At 37.6% G+C, this 17,558-nt stretch overlaps 1 protein-coding gene across 1 annotated transcript in view; it reads left to right on the forward strand.

Moving 5' to 3' along the window:
• Window positions 1–17,558, forward strand: part of MAN1A2 (mannosidase alpha class 1A member 2) — a 145,575-nt gene that overhangs the window by 80,736 nt on the left and 47,281 nt on the right. The window contains exons 6-7 of the mRNA XM_080347010.1: window positions 14,576–14,670; window positions 17,416–17,539. Coding sequence (XP_080203136.1) covers window positions 14,576–14,670; window positions 17,416–17,539 — 219 coding nt within the window. The remainder of the gene's footprint in view (window positions 1–14,575; window positions 14,671–17,415; window positions 17,540–17,558) is intronic.

Below are 17,558 nucleotides of genomic sequence, written 5' to 3' on the forward strand. Positions count from 1 at the left end.
TTGAGTGAGATCCTGTGTATATTGAGAGCAGAAAAGAAAATCCTTTGATGTTGAGAGAAAGTACGTGGAGCAAGCATATCTGGGTGCCTGCTGGAGCATCCATGTCTCCAGGTAGGAGAAGGCAGGACACAAAATGCAGTTCATTGTCAGGATGCTGAAAAGATGTAGTTAACCCAAACTAAGAGAGTCAGAGGAACATGGTGTGTTACACGGTTTTCTTTTGTTTCACTGCAGACTTTCCTTCAGGTACCTAGATTTTATTCAAATTAAGCTGGATCCTGCAAATGTGTGGGTTTTCCCTTTCTTTCTGAGCTTTGCCTTTGGGAAGCTCAGTTCCTTCAGACTGAATAACTTGGGGCTGTTGAGTATTTAACTGAAATTGTGATTTGAATGATTTTTAAACATGACATAACTTTTTGTAGTTAATGTCTAGTATATTGTGTCTTTCTGTATAGATGAGGGCTATGTTTACATGGGTTTGTACTATTTCTCCTTTAATGCTCATTTCTGTGAGTAAGCCTGTTTTTCTTCTGATCCTCAAGAAGTCATTGCTTGTTTGGATATGTGGGTTTTGTGGGTTTTTTTAATTGTATCATGGGTTGCTGTTTTGAGCAGGGGTTTCCCACAAAGTGTGCATGCTGACTGTAGTACAGCACGACAGCCACTTGTCCGTTCCAGATTTGAGATGGTTGGTAGGTCACAGAGTGCTTAGGAAGTTGTTCTGTCCTGCAAATGCATGGAGTGCGAGCCCAACCAGAGGGCAGATCACAGGGGAAGAGCAGGTCGTTGCTCATACCTTCTGTGTAGGTGCATCTAATGCCTATCTTTATGTGGAACTTCTATTTTTAATCTTTTCTGCAAAATTTATGGGGCACATGCCCAGTACAATGTTCATTTGTGAAAGTTTAAAGTATTCTTGTGAGAGTACATGTTATCATGCTAATTTCAGACATCAGCAATTTAGTAGTGGACAGACTTATAGATAAAAGGCTGGAGATATTAACTGGATTTTGGGTGCCTCAGTGGACGGAAGTATGACTGTACTTTTTCTCAGCAGTTAGCATTCTGAGATCCTGTGGCCCACATTTACAGATTAGTGATCTTAAAGTTTCTGAAAATTCAGCACATTTTCTGAAACAAGATGAACTGGAAAAAAGGAATGCTGTAGCTAGCAGTGGTCTCTGAAAACTCAGATTTGACTCTTTTGACTTAGCATCTTGTAGGAAGTCTGTAATAAAACCAAACACTGAGACTATGGCTTCTGGGGTCTTCCCCCCAAAAGTTCAGCTGTAGCTGTTTGCAACAGGGTTTGGGGGTTGTTTCCAGTGCTTAAGTGTGTTCTGGGTTGTAAAGAAAGCCAACTGACTGAGAAATAGGATTAGTAAGTTATACTTGCATGCTTTGCCTAGAGCTCATTTGCTGGCAGTCCGTAAAAAGATTTGTAAGTTGTGCAGAAGTAACCTTATCTTGCCTTTAGAGTAACTAAGCATCTTATCTAGATTGGAGAGCATTGTCTGTGGAGAGAGTGCACAAGGTACCTGTTGACTGCTTTTTTTTCATGAAGTGGAGATGCACAAATCATTAAAATTGTGATGTGACTGGTAGTGGCAAATAAAACATTCCTCCCAGCAATAATGCATGGAATGACGAAAGTCCAGAGATGGATAGAGGGTCAGTTAATGTGCAGAGTTTCATGGCTAGGCTTGAGAATCAACATCAAGTAGGGAAAACAAAGTGAATATTATTCTAATGACTCTTGCGTGATAGTAGCAGGAGGACACTTACACTGTTATGACAAATTTTGCTTGTCTGCTGATTTATTAATACAACAAAAAGGATAGCTTATTGTTTTATTTTCCTTGAGCCATTATTTATGGTATTTGCAGTGTTAAAAAAACACTAATGATTTACTGTGTTTACCATTGCCAGCTTTAGATATAAACAGTTCTTTTACATGATCATCTTTCTCATCTTTATAAACACCATCAAAATGACATGTCTTTCTGGGCAAGATAATGTAATTCCCATGGATAAATCCAGACTGAAATCTGTCATTTAAAATAGAGAGAAAGGGCTGTTAAGTACGTGATACTCTATTAAAAGGTAATCAAACCAATCCTTTCCAAGAATCTGTTCAGAAAGACTCATTAGTAAAATCATTATATATACCAATGGATATGCCCAATAACTGACCTAAATATACAAAGTATAGGTCTTCAGTAAGTTGGGCAATGTATTTTGTGAACTGTTTTCACAGAAGCCTTGACTGTACCTATGAAGGGGCTTATCTAAATTAAGTTTTCAAAGGTATGAAGTCTTGGAAGAGAGAACAGCATTGTGTATGTCCTATCCAATAAAGATGAGATTGTCACTTTGTTGCCAGGAGATGAGCTGCTTATTCTTAAGTGCTTGTGACAGCTCACTGATCTCTAACAGGACACAGCCTGAAAAAAATATTTTTTTATTGAGTTTTAAAGCACTGTCACATATTGGGCATTGCCACTGCAGTGCGGATTGCAATCCTTGTGCAAATTCTGTTTACCAGGCTTGTACTAAATGTTTTCTTCACTGGCAAATGACATTTGGCCCAATTTATTTCTGCATCTTGGTACCATACGGCACTGGATGAGAGAGAAAGGATGGGAAAATTGACTTGCAACTTTGTTTCCTCTTAGTCTGATTGGAAATAGTCTGGTATAGCTGGTTGGTATAGCGTACTTTAAACTGGTGGAAATAGAGGATAAGCTGTTTTAACAATAGAAAATACAGTAACTATGCACTAAGAGCCACCATTAAAACTCACTCTTTGGTCATGTTCCTGTAGAGGGCTGTAAAAGCTAAGAAAGAATGGATCATTTGTAACTACTTGCACCCCATGTTATCTCCTGCTGACCATGTCTATTAGTTTTTGGCTCCCTTTTCAGTAGTGGAACAGTCATATGGATGGGCACAGTGACAGCAAGCACAGTATCTTACCTTATTTTTCCAGACATTCATTTATTGGCATTACTGTTGACACAGTAACACACTAATTTCTACCCACTGTTCTCCCATGTTCTCTCCTCCTACATTACTGTCTGCAATGAGGGTTTTCATGCTTGATTTAATCCAGAGAAGAAGTATACCATTCTTTATTGGCAGCTGAAAACATAGTTCTTTCAGTAGGATTTTTGTTTTCACTTAAAACAAAACAAAAATACAACCTGAGACATAGATAGCACTTCAAGACCAGGCATCTTTGGCCTGTTATGCCTTTTGGAACTTGTTTTCGTTTATTGTTTCCCTCTTAAAAAACATTTTAGACAAGAACGGGTACAGTGAAAGAAAAACGAAATAAATACCACAAATGCTGCAAAAAAACTGCTAAGCAAAACCACTAACAACTAGGAAAAACACTAGCAAAAGTCATGTTGTCTCTAATGATGTGTTCACATATCCCATGATAAAGATGGTGAACTCTTCTAATCTATTAGGAATCAAGAGGATGCTAAGCTGTCTGCAGCAGTACTGTATTTGCATTTATGAATTGGATAATCAGCTGAAAAATCTTTAAAGAAATAACCAAGAAGCTCTCTAATTTATTAATATTCCTTTTTTTTTTTTCAATTCAAAATGTAAAATTGCAGATAAGTGCGTAAACCCAAATAACACAACTATGTCCGTATTCAGAAAAGGTCATTTAAATGACCTAGATAGCTATTAGCCTGATTGCACTCCTCCTCCTCATCCCAGAAATTCAGGTAATGGAACATAAGAGATCATCAGTATAGCAGTGATTTGACAATGAAAGTATTATTATAAGAATTTATAGCTAACTGTAGAATTGCTCATGTTGATATATGTTAAATAGAAAACTCTGGAGAAACTGAATCAGTTGGTCAATGTGATCTGTATAAATGGAGTCCGTTTTAATGTTGCCAAAGGTCTAGATGCAGGCTGTAAGTTACAAGAAAGAAAAAAAACCAAACAACCACCCGTTTTGTCTAGGCAAATGTGGGAACAGAACACGGGAATATGTTCTGAGTAGCTGTGGCTTTGAGAGTATGTGGAACTCACAAAAGGCAAGGAGCTCAGTTTGAACTTTTGGCATGAAATCCTGTGTCAAAAGACCCATCAGCATTTGGATTTATAAATAGGAGTTTTGAATATGAGGAGGAATTTATTTCTGGTTAAGTCATTAATAAAGGATTTCTGTTTGTATGCTGTAAGTGTCATGGTAATCATGTTCTTAAAAGGATTTGTAAAAACAGCAGAAGTGTAGGGAAAAAAAACCAACACACACACACAAATAGACAGAGGACTGATAGTTATGCTTCCTGAACACATGAATAGTCAATATGTTGTATATGACTCAGTCCAGATACATCTTTGGAAGAAATGTTCTACTTAAATACTACATATTGACAGAAACACAAAGGTGTCTTGGTAATTATTCTTTATTTTCTATAGAAGATCAAATTGCTGCTCTGTTGAGCATTTTAAATTTGTGATCGTATGGCATGAAATAAAAAAAAAAAGTTTGTCTCATTTCTGTCCCTAGGATCTATAAATTATGTTGCGGGAACTTAGGGTATTTATCTTACCATTTTTCAAAATAAATGTCTGGGTTTTCAAGTGCCTTGCAGAATTTATGCAGCTATGAAGATTCAGTGCTTACTAATTCATTGCTCATAGCTTTTGTTTGCCAACTAACTTTCTGTCAGAATGTGGTCCTAATAATATATATTAACTGTAGATAATTTAAGTATGTCTGTAAATCTGAAAACAAGCCAGTTCATCCATTAAAAAAAATAAACAACAACAAAACCACTATATACTCACTTTCATCAGATACAATGCAATAAAATATATTTTGCACCTGACACTGGGTAAAGGATATGTTTTTGAAGATGTAAAAGCTATGTGTTTTTTTTCTTTGTTTTTTTTTTTTTTTTTTTTTTTTTCTCTAGACTGACCGATTTTTGCATTGTAATCTGTTACATGATATCAATGGGAGAAGGGTGTCTGTGTGTATAATGAGTGCACATAGTGCGAAACAATACGTAATTTCATCTCTGTTTAACATTTTTTGTAAAGGCAAATACAGTCTGAAGGGGACTGAGTCACTTCTGGCAAAGTCTAAAGGGGAAATCGAGACTAATTTAAAATGGAAAGCTTGGCAGCACATTCCAGAGAAACAGGAGGTGGAGGAATAATTGAGACAGAAAGTAGAAATTAATACAATATAAGCACAGACCTGAAGGACAGAAAAAGATGACATGGCAGAGAAAAATATATGGGAAATTAAGGAGATATTTGACATGAGTGGAGAACATGTTAGGAGCAGGTGTTACCAAAAAAGAAGACAGTGTCAAGAGAGATTAATAATCAGAGAAGGTAGATAATTTTTATTGCATGAAAAGGATTCTCATAAGACTTGTAAGTGGAGCACGAACTGCTTAATTACTTGACTTTAGAACTGTTACTTAGGGTTCTTAATATACATTTTCTTTCTTAAAAACTCATCAGTTGGGTTAGGACCTTCAGGAACATAATGTCATCTGTTACTCAGGAGAACTACTGGTAGCAGCAAAATGACAAGAATTGTTGATTAGTTTAAAACAAACAAATAAACAAAACACCAAGATTAATTTTTACCATTTGCTTTGCCTGCGTGTGTTTGACTACAAAAGCATGTTGAGAGACTGATACATTAGGGTCAGTTCTAGGTCTGAAGAATATGTTCTGGAGATAAGAAAGCATTCTTCCCCCATCAGGTTCCCCAAGATATTCCTCATACTCCTGTTCTGTACCACTGGACTCTTGGCACTCCCTCCATGGTCCATTGCTATGCCTTGTCTGCTTTAGCCTTCCATCTGCCCCCTGTCCTTCCTCCTGATGCCTTTTGGTTTTCCTCTTCAGCTCCTGTGCTGCTTTCTCTTAACTTATCCTCCATGGCACTTCACATTGTGTGCTGTGGGAGACTGGAAGCCTTATCTTTTGCCAATTTTACTTCCCTGCTGGCAGAGCTCTATGCTGATCTTCTGTCCCCTCATGGCTCTTTTGTTTGGTTTCCTGATGGCCATTCAGATTTTGTCCCTCTCTTTCTCCATTCCCTTTTTCCAGGCTTTCTAAATCAATCTACTTTCTCTCTGCCAGTAACTAGTGGGAGAACATTTAAGCCAGATGCCAGACATTGTCTCTACGCTCACATCTGGTTCCCTATTAGCTCTCTCAGTAAGAAGAAATAATCCAAGAGTCTTTTAAAAGTCCACTAACATCCTTGGAGCATGCTTAGGAATGAGTGATTGTGATTGGCATGTTGTGCAAATTCAAGACTGTTGCTTCTAGTCCTGAGACTATTTACTAAAGTAACTAATCTGGCAGGTTAATACTGCTTCTGCTGGAAAACTTAGGTGAAGAAGTCAGATATGAAAAGAAGGAAAGATAAAGCAAAAATTGCCTGGCCTGAAAGCAACTTTCTAATAATAATAGAAGATTAACTCAAGACTGCCGTGCATTTTGGCTCAGTTAGATGGGATGAGAAACAGTGTATTATATCTTCCTGGAATGATCAGATCAGGGAGGCACTTACATGCCAGATTTTCATTGCATTTATTCTGAATTTTAAGTGATGTTGACTGAGTGGTGCAAAGTGCCTCAGATTTGGAGGCCCCTTAAAAATGGAGAACATGTAACTTTTCCACTCAGATATGCATGACATCCATGCCAAGGAAGCTGATAAGACTCTTGAATGGAAACTATGCAGTTTAATTGAGGTTTTATTAGCCAGTGCCAGGTAGTTTAAATGTGACTAGCTGGTTGTCCAATGCATGCCAAATTTTTATGTTTATATCTTCTAGAGCAAAATATTCATGTATTTCTAATAAACTAATATATGCATGAACTTTCTCATGTAAATTTTTCAAATATATCAACAGTGTGAAAACAATGAATATTTCATTAGATCCTAAGATGCCTTAGTCAACAGTAACTAGATTTCTGATGTCTGTTGTCCAGGAAGGCAGTTTTGGAAAACTTTACTAAAAGATAAAGATAGCATCGCTTAAGAATTCAGCAAATCAGAATTTTGCGAATCTTTCCCTGCTGATGGTAGAAAACATATAATTACTAATTTGTAAAATGTAAATAGGGAAAGTTGTAGTCAACCAGATAATATCTGTCTTATCTACATTTAACTGATGTAGCTGAAGTATTTTTCTGTGTTTATTTTTCTGCTTGTTTGTAGACTGGAGATTGTAGCTGAATAATATGATCAAATAAGGATTGTAATGCTTTTCAGTGTAACTCTAACTTAGGAACTACCAGTAGGATAGTTTTTCTAGGTTATCTCATCCATCCAGATCAGTTGATATGATGGAATAGTTTTTTGCCATCTCTTTTACTAGTGTTTTACCTGTCCCTGTATTTAGTATTAAAAAAAAAAAAACAAACCTGGCCTTTATTTTTTTATCTCAGAACTGTCCAGAGCCTCTGGGAAAGGGGACGTCTGGAGACTTGAGTGTCCTGTGGGCTTTACGGAGCTTTTTGTTTCAGAAGTAGAATAGAGAGCACAGTTACAGCTTTTTTCTTGAAGTCAAGATAGTTCTGATACACTGCATTAGAAACTTTCTACAAGATCAGTCTCTGAACCTCAGACAGAATAAGGATAGTAAGGCTTGTGTAGCCATCATCTTTGCATCAGAGGCAACTGTTATACCACCTAGTTTCATGCATCACCTGAAACTGGACAGCCTTTCTTGCCTTCCTACCATTCTTTAAAATTGTCAACAAAAGCATATCTTTCAGGGACGTAACCAGTGTGATTTTCTTTTGTAAAACTATTTGTAGAAGTCTCACGTGTGGTGTTACTGGTTAAAGAAAATGTCAGCCTAGTCTGCATGTTTTGAAAACTAAGGGAGTTTCAGAAAATCTCTTTACAAAGGCATTTTTTCTTTTAGTGTAGAAAAACCTGGTTTGATTTTGGAAACCTCTAGAGGGAAGAGAGACCTGGATCAGAACCAGGTTGCAGGAGGAGGCAGTCATAAACATTGATAAATGTTGACTCTCTTGAGTTTACTGAATTGGTAATGTGTTTGGGTTTTTGGGTTCTTTTTGTTTGTTTTATTTTGATAGAGTTTGTGTTTGTGTGCTTATTTCTGAAAGAAGGAACATTTAATGAAGGTTTATTTGCTTATGAAATGAGTAAATTGGCAAGTTTGTGGATGAAGTACAAGTTTATGGATAAAGTACATCACTTATGGATGAAGTACTATCTGTGTTATCCAGTTCCTGAGAGATCAGAATTCTCATAGCGCAGGAGGACTCTGCAACAACAGTTGCACCATCAGAAGTAACTGCTCCTAGATTTCCGTTAGGGTGAATTTGGCAGTGTTTTGAAATTGTAAAGACTGTTAGAATTAAGGAATTAAGCCAAGTTTCTTTCTCTCTGGCTGTGTAAATCATCTGCGTTTGACAGCTGCATGCCTTACAAAAGTGTAGTAGCTTAAAAGGCTAAGGTTTATATGAGTATCATTGGACACCAAAGCTAATGCACAAGATGAATGGCATCACCCTTAGATTACTCCTACCTTCAAAAACGGCAAGAAGAAGGACCCAGGGAACTACAGGCTGGTCAGCCTCACCTCAGTCTCTGGGAAGGTAATGGAGCAGCTCATCTTGGAAAACTGTACCCTGGCCCGTGAGTGACAAGGTGATTGAGAGTAGCCGGCATGTCATAGCCTTTTTAAGTTGGCAGCATAGTTCAGATTCAAGTTGATTCCTATTTTTAAACTCTGATCTTAAACTGCTGAGATAGGTTTAGATTTTCCATTTCTATATTAATTTTGTTTCTATCATAGAGAAAGTAATAAAAAGTCACAGAGCATCCCTTTGCAGGATAAGTCTTCTCTTGTTTAAAGACTTTCAGTCTTTTAGAAATGTTAAGTGTATTCATCAAGTACTTTGATAATCATTACAGCTCACTAAAGACAGCAAAAGCAAAAGCTGTGGCATTGTCTTTACAGTATCTGCAAATATTCTTTCCTTGAACATTTGCTATGACCTATAATGCTGAAGTGGTGCTGTTGTATTCATGTCGTTCTACATTGTTTCACCACTATAGGTGGTGTAGTTTGTAGCTGCCTTGCTAAATCTCACATGAATATAGATTTACATTCTCAGGACCAATTCTAGAGGTGACATACCTCTTCAATCTTCACTCACAAACATCTGTAAAATACAGCTGAAGTGCTCTCCCACTCTCAATTCATACCATGACAGCTGAAATGTTACCAGAATCTTATTGGATCTCCCTCATCTCACAAGATGCCTTTGTCATTAAATCACAGGAATTTATTAGAAGCAAATATGTAAAGGGGGAGTAATTTCTTCATTTCTTGATAGCAGGATGACCCCCACTTGCAGAGGGAAATGCCATAGGAACATTGTAAACCAGGAGTTCTCAGTCTTCAAGGGGGAAAGTGTGTTGGAACTTAGAGCTATTCATCTGGCATGCGGACATCTTACTATGCAGTAAGGCTTATATATAAATAGGCAACAAAGCAGCAATACTTATTTAGCTAGTTTTCTTTTTTTTTTTTTTCCTTTGGTGACAATGCTGCTGATCTTGATTTTCAGCAGTAAGTGATACCACGAGCCTCTATGTCTGCTCATGCGGAAAGTCCTATCTGACAAGCTGAGCTTTAAAATGGGTGGTTAGCCACAAAAGGGCAGCAAAGAGTTAGTTCACTACTGCACATTGAACTTTGAAGGTAGAAAGGTAACTATTCTAGATTGGGCCAAGAAATAGCAAATATTTTGCTCAAGGGTCTAACTATAGTATTGCTGTCAAATGCTCTGGTTTTTTATCTGCATTCGGTAGCTAGATCTTCCTCATCTTCATGCTTAGTGTTCAAAGGAAACGTGCAAGATTTAGTAGCCATTATGAGAGTACTACATGTTTGTGAACTTGTGCAGTATATGTTTTGCCTGGTGTTTTTTCAAGGATCAAAAGTTATCAAACCCACAGAACCAGCCACATTGCATGACTGTGGATACTCACTAGTTAATAAATATCAGATTAAGCAGAAGTCTGGCGTTTATTACTGTTTAAGAAGAATGACTCAAAGACTGGTCTATGCACATAAATGAAAGAGATTCTTTATTTGTATAAAACATCTATAATCCTCCTCAGAGTTAGGAACAGAGGCCATTTGAGGCTGTTTGCCATTCATAGTGCTGGAAGGGAACATCTAACAGCGGTATTAGCATAACATGGTCTTCTAAGAGTTGCAGGCATGCATCTCAGCAGTCACTGGATACATTAAGGAGGCTTTTGAAGAATCATCATAATTTTTAAGGCCTTTTCTGCTGAATATTTTCACCTTACTTGGATTAATAGACTTGGGTGCAAGCTTTCATGTTGTCGGGTGGGTGGCAGGTTCGATATTTTAAGCATCAATTTAGTGGATGCAAATGTTTCAGGCCCTCACAGCTGGTCTGCTGTACATGCTGGTTTGTAGATACTGATCAATGTGTTCATTTTAATGAGGGATCCACTTATCCAATTTGGTGGGTTACGTTTTGCTATTTTTGCCACTTTTTCACTCTCTCCCCTTCTAGCTGTAAAAAGCTTGATTTGTATTTTGATAGGGAGAAAAAATCCTTTCATTGCTTTACAGAATTTGCAAAAATAAGCATTAACCTACCAAAGACCATGTAAATTCATGGATTTAGTGTATTAGATTTTTGCGATGTAAAATGGGAATGCTTCTCCAAATCTGTGGTGGCTTCTGAAACTTTTCTGAAAAAATGTCCATATTTTGAGAATGGACAGAACAGCTACCCTGGGATTAATATACGTTTACTTAGAACAGTATTTTTGCATCTTCAAAATAGGATGCCTTGTTAGAGCTGTTATGGGGTCTTTAAGAAGACTCTGATCAGTTACCTCCACATCTTAATGCCACTGCATGCTAAATTCTATAATTAATGCAAGTGTGAATGCACATTTGAAAAAATATTGTGTTATCTTGCAAGAACAGCATTTCTTTGAGAGCTGTTGTTACTTTGGTTTCTGTGACTCCCTCTCTGCTCTAGCATCCTGTACTTTGGAGCTTGTGCTAAGAAAGAAACTTGGGGGCGGGTGGTCTCCATGATTTATGCACCAGTTACAAAGGTGCTATGTGAGTCTAGAGAGTAGGCACAAGGTCCCAATAGAGACAAAACACTTTCCTCTTGTATGTATGCAATGTGCACTAGGCATTTGACTAGTTGGCAATATGACTGGAAAGGTGGTGAGGAAGCTGTGTAGCTTTCAGTTATTCTGTTCTCTGGCGGAGTCAAATCAGGGTGTTTTTAAAAGCTGTAGTAATAACTCTGCAGCAATCACAGTCCTGTTTCATTATGACTTATCCTTCTCACCAACTTTTTCCTAATAACTAATGTACTTTCCCGTGCTCCATTTTGGTGTTATTTTGTATTCTCCGTGTCTATGGGAAAAAAATTATTTCCTCTTCCTTGTATTAGCCTTTTATATGCTCAAAAGTCATTATCTTATCCTCTCTTGAACATCTTTTATCTGGATTAAATACCTCGATTCTTTTACTGTTTCCTAACGAGCTTGTTTTCAAGGCACCCATTCTTTTTTGTTGTTGTTGTTTTTCTTCTCAGCTCTTCTTGCCTATGTGTTTCTTGAAATGCATTGCCTGTCAGCAGGGAACTGCCGAGGCTGAAAGAGAATCTATCAGTTCAACCTTTTTTAAAAAAATAAAAATACTTACTGTATGATAAGTAACCATGTTGTCTGATGCCAGCACTTTATTTGAAAGCTAGAGCCTAATGCATTTGCTGTTGCTCCTATGGTAAGTCTGAAACTTATTAAAATAAGCCACTTTTATAAGCTCAGCAGAGCATTCTCATCACATCTGTAGGCTCCCATAAAGGGATCTTATTCACCACTGCTTGCTACATTTCTTTCTTTTCTCTGCATCTCTTCTTGTTGTTTTGCTCTGATAAAAACCTGTGCAGCTGTCTCTCAGTTCTCACTCCAGTCTACATAGGTAAGCACGGTACCAAGCACTAGGTGTTTGGGGTTTTTTTTTTTGTCCAGAAGCAGTGGCAAAGTGGGGCTGAGATGGCAGTAACAGAAAGTAAAGGCATGTCTTTGGCTGATTTTTTTTAAGTGTTTCTTTCGATTCAGTCTTGGATGAGAGAGAGAGAGGGGTGGAGTGTTACCTTCTGATGCTAGATTAGCAGCACACAGTCCTCATCCCAGCTGAGGTGACAGGAGGGCAGCTCTAACCACAGCAAGTTCTTGCAGGTACTGCTGGCCTGGTTGTCCAAACTTGCAGCTACTGCTGCTGCCCCGATACTCTGGGTTGTTCATGTGCTAAAGTGGCCAACACAGTGATTGCCTTAACTGTCCTGATTTAAATTCATGCATGTTTAGATAAGCTTTATACGCCTTTGCTTTATGCATTCTTACTAAAAACTGCATCTGCTCCTATAGCTCGTTCCCCAGATCACTGAAGTACATTTCAAATTGATTAAAAGATGGATAGAGATACATAGTTAGCCATTAAGAATATTCTTCTAGTGAGGAGGTTTCTAGACATGTTCTCACATTGAATATTCTTACCCTAATGTTTCAGTGTCTTTTATTAATGAACTAGACAATAACACAATACTTTCAGAGGGTCCAGGATCTAAAAGCTGAAGCTAAACAAATTTATGCCACAAATGTCTTTCCCAACTGTGTACTATTTAACCGGAAGTCACCGTTCTGTTCTGGATTAGGTACTGAAGCTTGTTTGTGCTGCTGAGGAACACCCTTTTGATGACTCCCTGTAGATAGTTCTGTCTGGTCTTGATCCACCTCCTACTCAAAAATTCAGCATGAATTTTTGACACATTTATATATTCAAATTGGATAGTTTATATGTAACTGGGCCAAGACAGAGCTTTTAGTTCTCTTCAGAGGGTTGTTTTTTTTTTTCCCCATTTACCATAGATTCCACCTGTATTATACCTTACTTATACTATGCCTTCCTATTTTGACTTGGTCCTTTATTCAAGGTCAGAGTATTATCTGAACTTTACTGCTAAATTTCTGCATATTTTCTCAAAGACTGTCTCTTGTCAGCATCTGTGGTAAAAAAACATTCAAGCCGTGTTGCCTCTGTTACTTCATAATACTGTCAAATCATATTCAGAGGTATCTTTCAGCTTAGGTTTATCCCATCTTACAATTCATTTAGAGAACCTCTGTGAAAGTTTTTATTCCTGGCTTATTTCTTTCAGATCCATCTCCATCTCTCCATACTCCACTGTATCAAATACAATTAGATGTTATCTTTAATATTATTTCCTAGTTTATTTCATGTCTCACTAGTCATCTCAAATATTAAGGTATTGATCTTTTCCCATCTTCATGTGAAAAATGAGGATGCTCTTGATTGCTTACTTTTCAGAATTGGTTCTCTCTCCAGTGAGCATCTCTTCTGTCTTCCTTCTATAGACTTTACAAAAGGGAGAAATCCTTTTCAAAATCCAGCAGAGCTGCCTTGTGGTCTTTCTTAAAGCTCTTGTTCTGAAACTTATTCTTCTTGATTAGAGAATATTGGTCAGGTAGTTGATAATGTTTCTACAGCATGTCTGTGTTGCATAAGTTATTTTGGGGCACAGTAACTCTTTTTCTTAAATGTTTGTGCAGTGCTTCAAACTGATGAATAATGTTATCTCCAAATTAAGCAGGTAATTTTGCAGAAATGTAGTGAATGAGTAGCTTAAAGTGTATTCTAGCAACTAACTGGTTAAAACAATTGTATGTTGTGGGGATCTACTGAATATGCCTTCTTGGAAAAGGTGCTTTTGATAGGATTAGAAGGAACTTTCTCCCAATTGCTTCATTAATTAATGAACACTAGGCTCTGAATAAAGCTATTACAGATTTATGTTCCAGAAGTAAGTAGAACACTAGAAATGAAAGAGATTTGTTCTGTCAGTAATTTCTATGAGTAATCAGACTTGACAGGAAGATTAAGCCTATAATTATTTTTTTCATGCATTATCAATGAAGGAAAAGCTACAGGAAACTGCATCTATATGGTTTTGAATAGACAATGTTCATAAAATAGGAACTCGGTCTGCTCTCTCTATATGTATCTTGTTAAAGGGAGATTGGAAGTTTGTAAAAGTTAAAATAATTGTATGGGGGCTGGGGGAATTGTCTTTTTTTTTAGCTACAAAATATAAAGTATGATTTAAAGACTGCTTTAGGAAGCAGTTGAAATACCTAATGCTGGTGGAGGGAGGTAGGAGGAGAATTGATATTCTTCTTTAATAGGAACCTGAGCACTATTGCTGGAGAGCGTGGAAGGAAAGAAATGAAAATGACAAGTTTTCTTTTCATGTTCAAATCTTAATGGAATTATAAAGGGAACAAGTAAAAAATAAATGATAAGTTAATATGATTTTTACAATGTAAAGATTTTCTAATACAAAGAGGTGGGTGTGGCAAGGAAATTTCAGTCTTTATAGTTCTTGGAGATAAACCAGACTTTGTAACTATTTGCAATTGATCCTACTATCTTAGGTTTTCAAGATCAAAGCCGTGCAACTGGCAGGAAAGCTTCTTCCAGCCTTCAACACACCTACGGGTATACCATGGGCAATGGTGAATCTGAAAAGGTAATGAATTTTCTTTTGTGGGGAAGTGTGTTCTTCCCCCTCCCTCTAACTTAAAATTAGTAATGGCATATGTCAGTTTTTCTTAATAGTGGAACTGTAGAAGGTGCAGACAAATTGGCATTCCTGGCACTTCAGAATAATTTTAATAGAGTTGAGAGCATTCTGCCTCATTAACTGCAATAAATTGTGACTGTGATTTATTTTTTCTTTCATGATTTTGCAATAGGAATTCAGCATGCCATTGAAACATACCCAGTGTATTATGCCATGTTTTACCCTAGAGCTTAATCATTGATTCTGTAGTTATTAAAGAACCAATTAAAAACCAAAATTGTTTACAGGCCATGGTTGAACTTACTGGGTTACTACTGTTTGAGCTGTATATTACCCTTAGAAGACTCATGATGTTTGAGAAGATGATGGGACTCTGAAGATATTAATTCATTTTCCAGTTTAGCTTAGTTATAAAGGCTAGTGTGCTGAAATCCACTATGGTTTATGGAGATGGAGAGGCTTCTTTAGATGGCTGTTCAGATACTGAGCTTAAATAGTCTGCAATGCCTTGTCTAATTTATCTTGTGTTGCTTGTTCAATGCTGGGTTTTCCCTCAGATTTCAATAAAGTGTTTTTGATGCAAGTCATTTAAAAAAAATATTATGTTCTTAAACAGGAGCTGAATTAGAATGCATGTCTAGATTGTGTGTACGCTTAAGTGATGCAGGACAGTAAATAGCAGAGAGTTTTTAATTTTTTTTCCTTTTAGAAGAGATATTTGTTGTGCTTTGTTAGACTGTGAAGAGGTTTAGGGCTGCTTTGAGAGCATTAGCCTTACTTGTCTTTTTGTGATCAGGAAATGATCCTCACTTTGCTGTCATTCCTTGGGTGATGACCGTGGAGCTGTGGTTTGCCCTTCTTTCGGCACAGGACCTCACCACCATTGCCTGGTTTTCTCTGCTTTGCGTGTGCTGCACTTTCCCCATTTTTTGGACCTCTGTAGAATTAATATTGTTGGGTTAAATTTCCCTGTGCACTTTCTGCAGGGCATTATGGTTACTCAGTCTTCCATTCTTCCTGCAGTTTCATACAGCTTGAAATTCGTCTGTGCATAAGTTTTTTTTGTTGTTTTTTTTGCTTTGTTCAGCCCAGACCTGTCCCACGATTCCAGTATGTTTGAATGGCCCAGGTGGCTGTACTCAGGCAGCACAGGCACCTGGTTCACTGGCTCAGGCAACACAGATGGTGAGGTTTAAAAAGCTGGAAGCAGTAGCTGCATGGATAGGGATCAGTAAAACACACAGGTCAGGCATCAGAGCACAGTCAGGAAAGCAGGACCAGGGAGGAGGAGGATTTGCAGTTGGCAGAGGTGAAAGGATTGGAGCACCAGAAGTTTCCTGCATGCTGGTGTTGTTTATGTTTATGTGTTTACTGACAGGTCAGTCTCTTGGTCATGCACAGAACCAGGCAGCCTCACAGCAGAAAATAGTTGCCAGGGGCAGTGACAGTAGCAGGTGTGAGTCTCCTTCTCTGGAGACATTCAAAATCCGCCTGGACACGTTCCTGTGTAGCCTCATCTAGGTGTTCCTGCTCCGGCAGGGGGATTGGACTGGATGATCTTTCGAGGTCCCTTCCAGTTGTAGCATTCTATGATTCTATGATATGAGAACACTTATCACAAGCCTGACATGCAGTAAGAGACAAGACCTGAAAGAAATACATGGAAAATGTTTGACTTTATTAGCTTTTGTATTCTTAATGAAGTACTTAATTTTCTCTTTTTATGAGAGCTGTACCAAAAAAGCCCTGAGACAAGCTATGATTTTGTCTCTCTATGCTCTATAAACAGTGGTAACTGTATTTTAAAAGGTCTCGTTCTCTCTCAGGTCAGTGCTATAAGTACCGCACCACTACCAACATTTTTCCCTTACATCTCCTCTTTATAATTTAAAAAATAAGTAAGAAGACATTCCTAATTGATTGTAGTTTTAATCATAACTGAGGTCTTTTATGACAGGAAGTAGAAGTAATCTCCAGGAAAATGCAGTTAACTTCAGAAATTAAAAGACCCAATCTTGAAAGGTGGTGAAAACTTCCACATTAGATTAAAACATAAGTAGTTAAGGAGTTATAAATTAGCAAGATGGTGTCTCTTAGAGTGAAAAAGATACAAGACACGTGATACTTTGTGTTGATTCTTTATGTGAGCATGAGGAACTCGTAATATTCTGCTTACAGTGAAAATACTGTTTTCCTATGTAGATACAGGTAGGTCCCAGTCCCATCCTGCTGGAGTATCTAACACTGACTTGAAGCGCATCCCACATAAATAAAGGGAACACAGCAGATGTCTGGCAGAACAGGGAAGTAAATGTTGCCACCTTCGGAAGTCTGCTGATCGCATCTGATAATTGCTTTTGATTTGCGATCTTAGGAACATACAATGAATAAAGAGCAATAAGATTGGGCCCAGTGTTAAGTCACTGTATTTTTGTGAGATATATCAAGATGTTATATCTTTTAATCACAGGATTTTTTGTTGATGAGGTTATGGTATCTTTTTTTCCAAAAAGACCCAGCCAATGAACCAACTGAACAATGAAACCACAATGCCTGTATTCTTAAGTATGGGTTAATATTTTGCCATTACTTTTTTAATTTGCTGTAGTTGTTTTTACTAGTGCTCTGCACAGTAATTCTGAATTTTTTGTTGTTTTGTCACTTTTTTTATGCATATTTGTTGGAATTCAGCGGTGTGGGTCGAAACTGGGGCTGGGCTTCTGCTGGCAGCAGCATCCTTGCTGAGTTTGGTACTCTGCACATGGAATTTGTCCACCTCAGCTATTTGACAGGGGACCCTGTATACTACAACAAGGTGGGTCTCAAATTCAGTT

Source organism: Nesoenas mayeri (genome assembly GCF_963082525.1).
Source record: "Nesoenas mayeri genome assembly, chromosome: 1".
NCBI lineage: Eukaryota > Metazoa > Chordata > Aves > Columbiformes > Columbidae > Nesoenas > Nesoenas mayeri.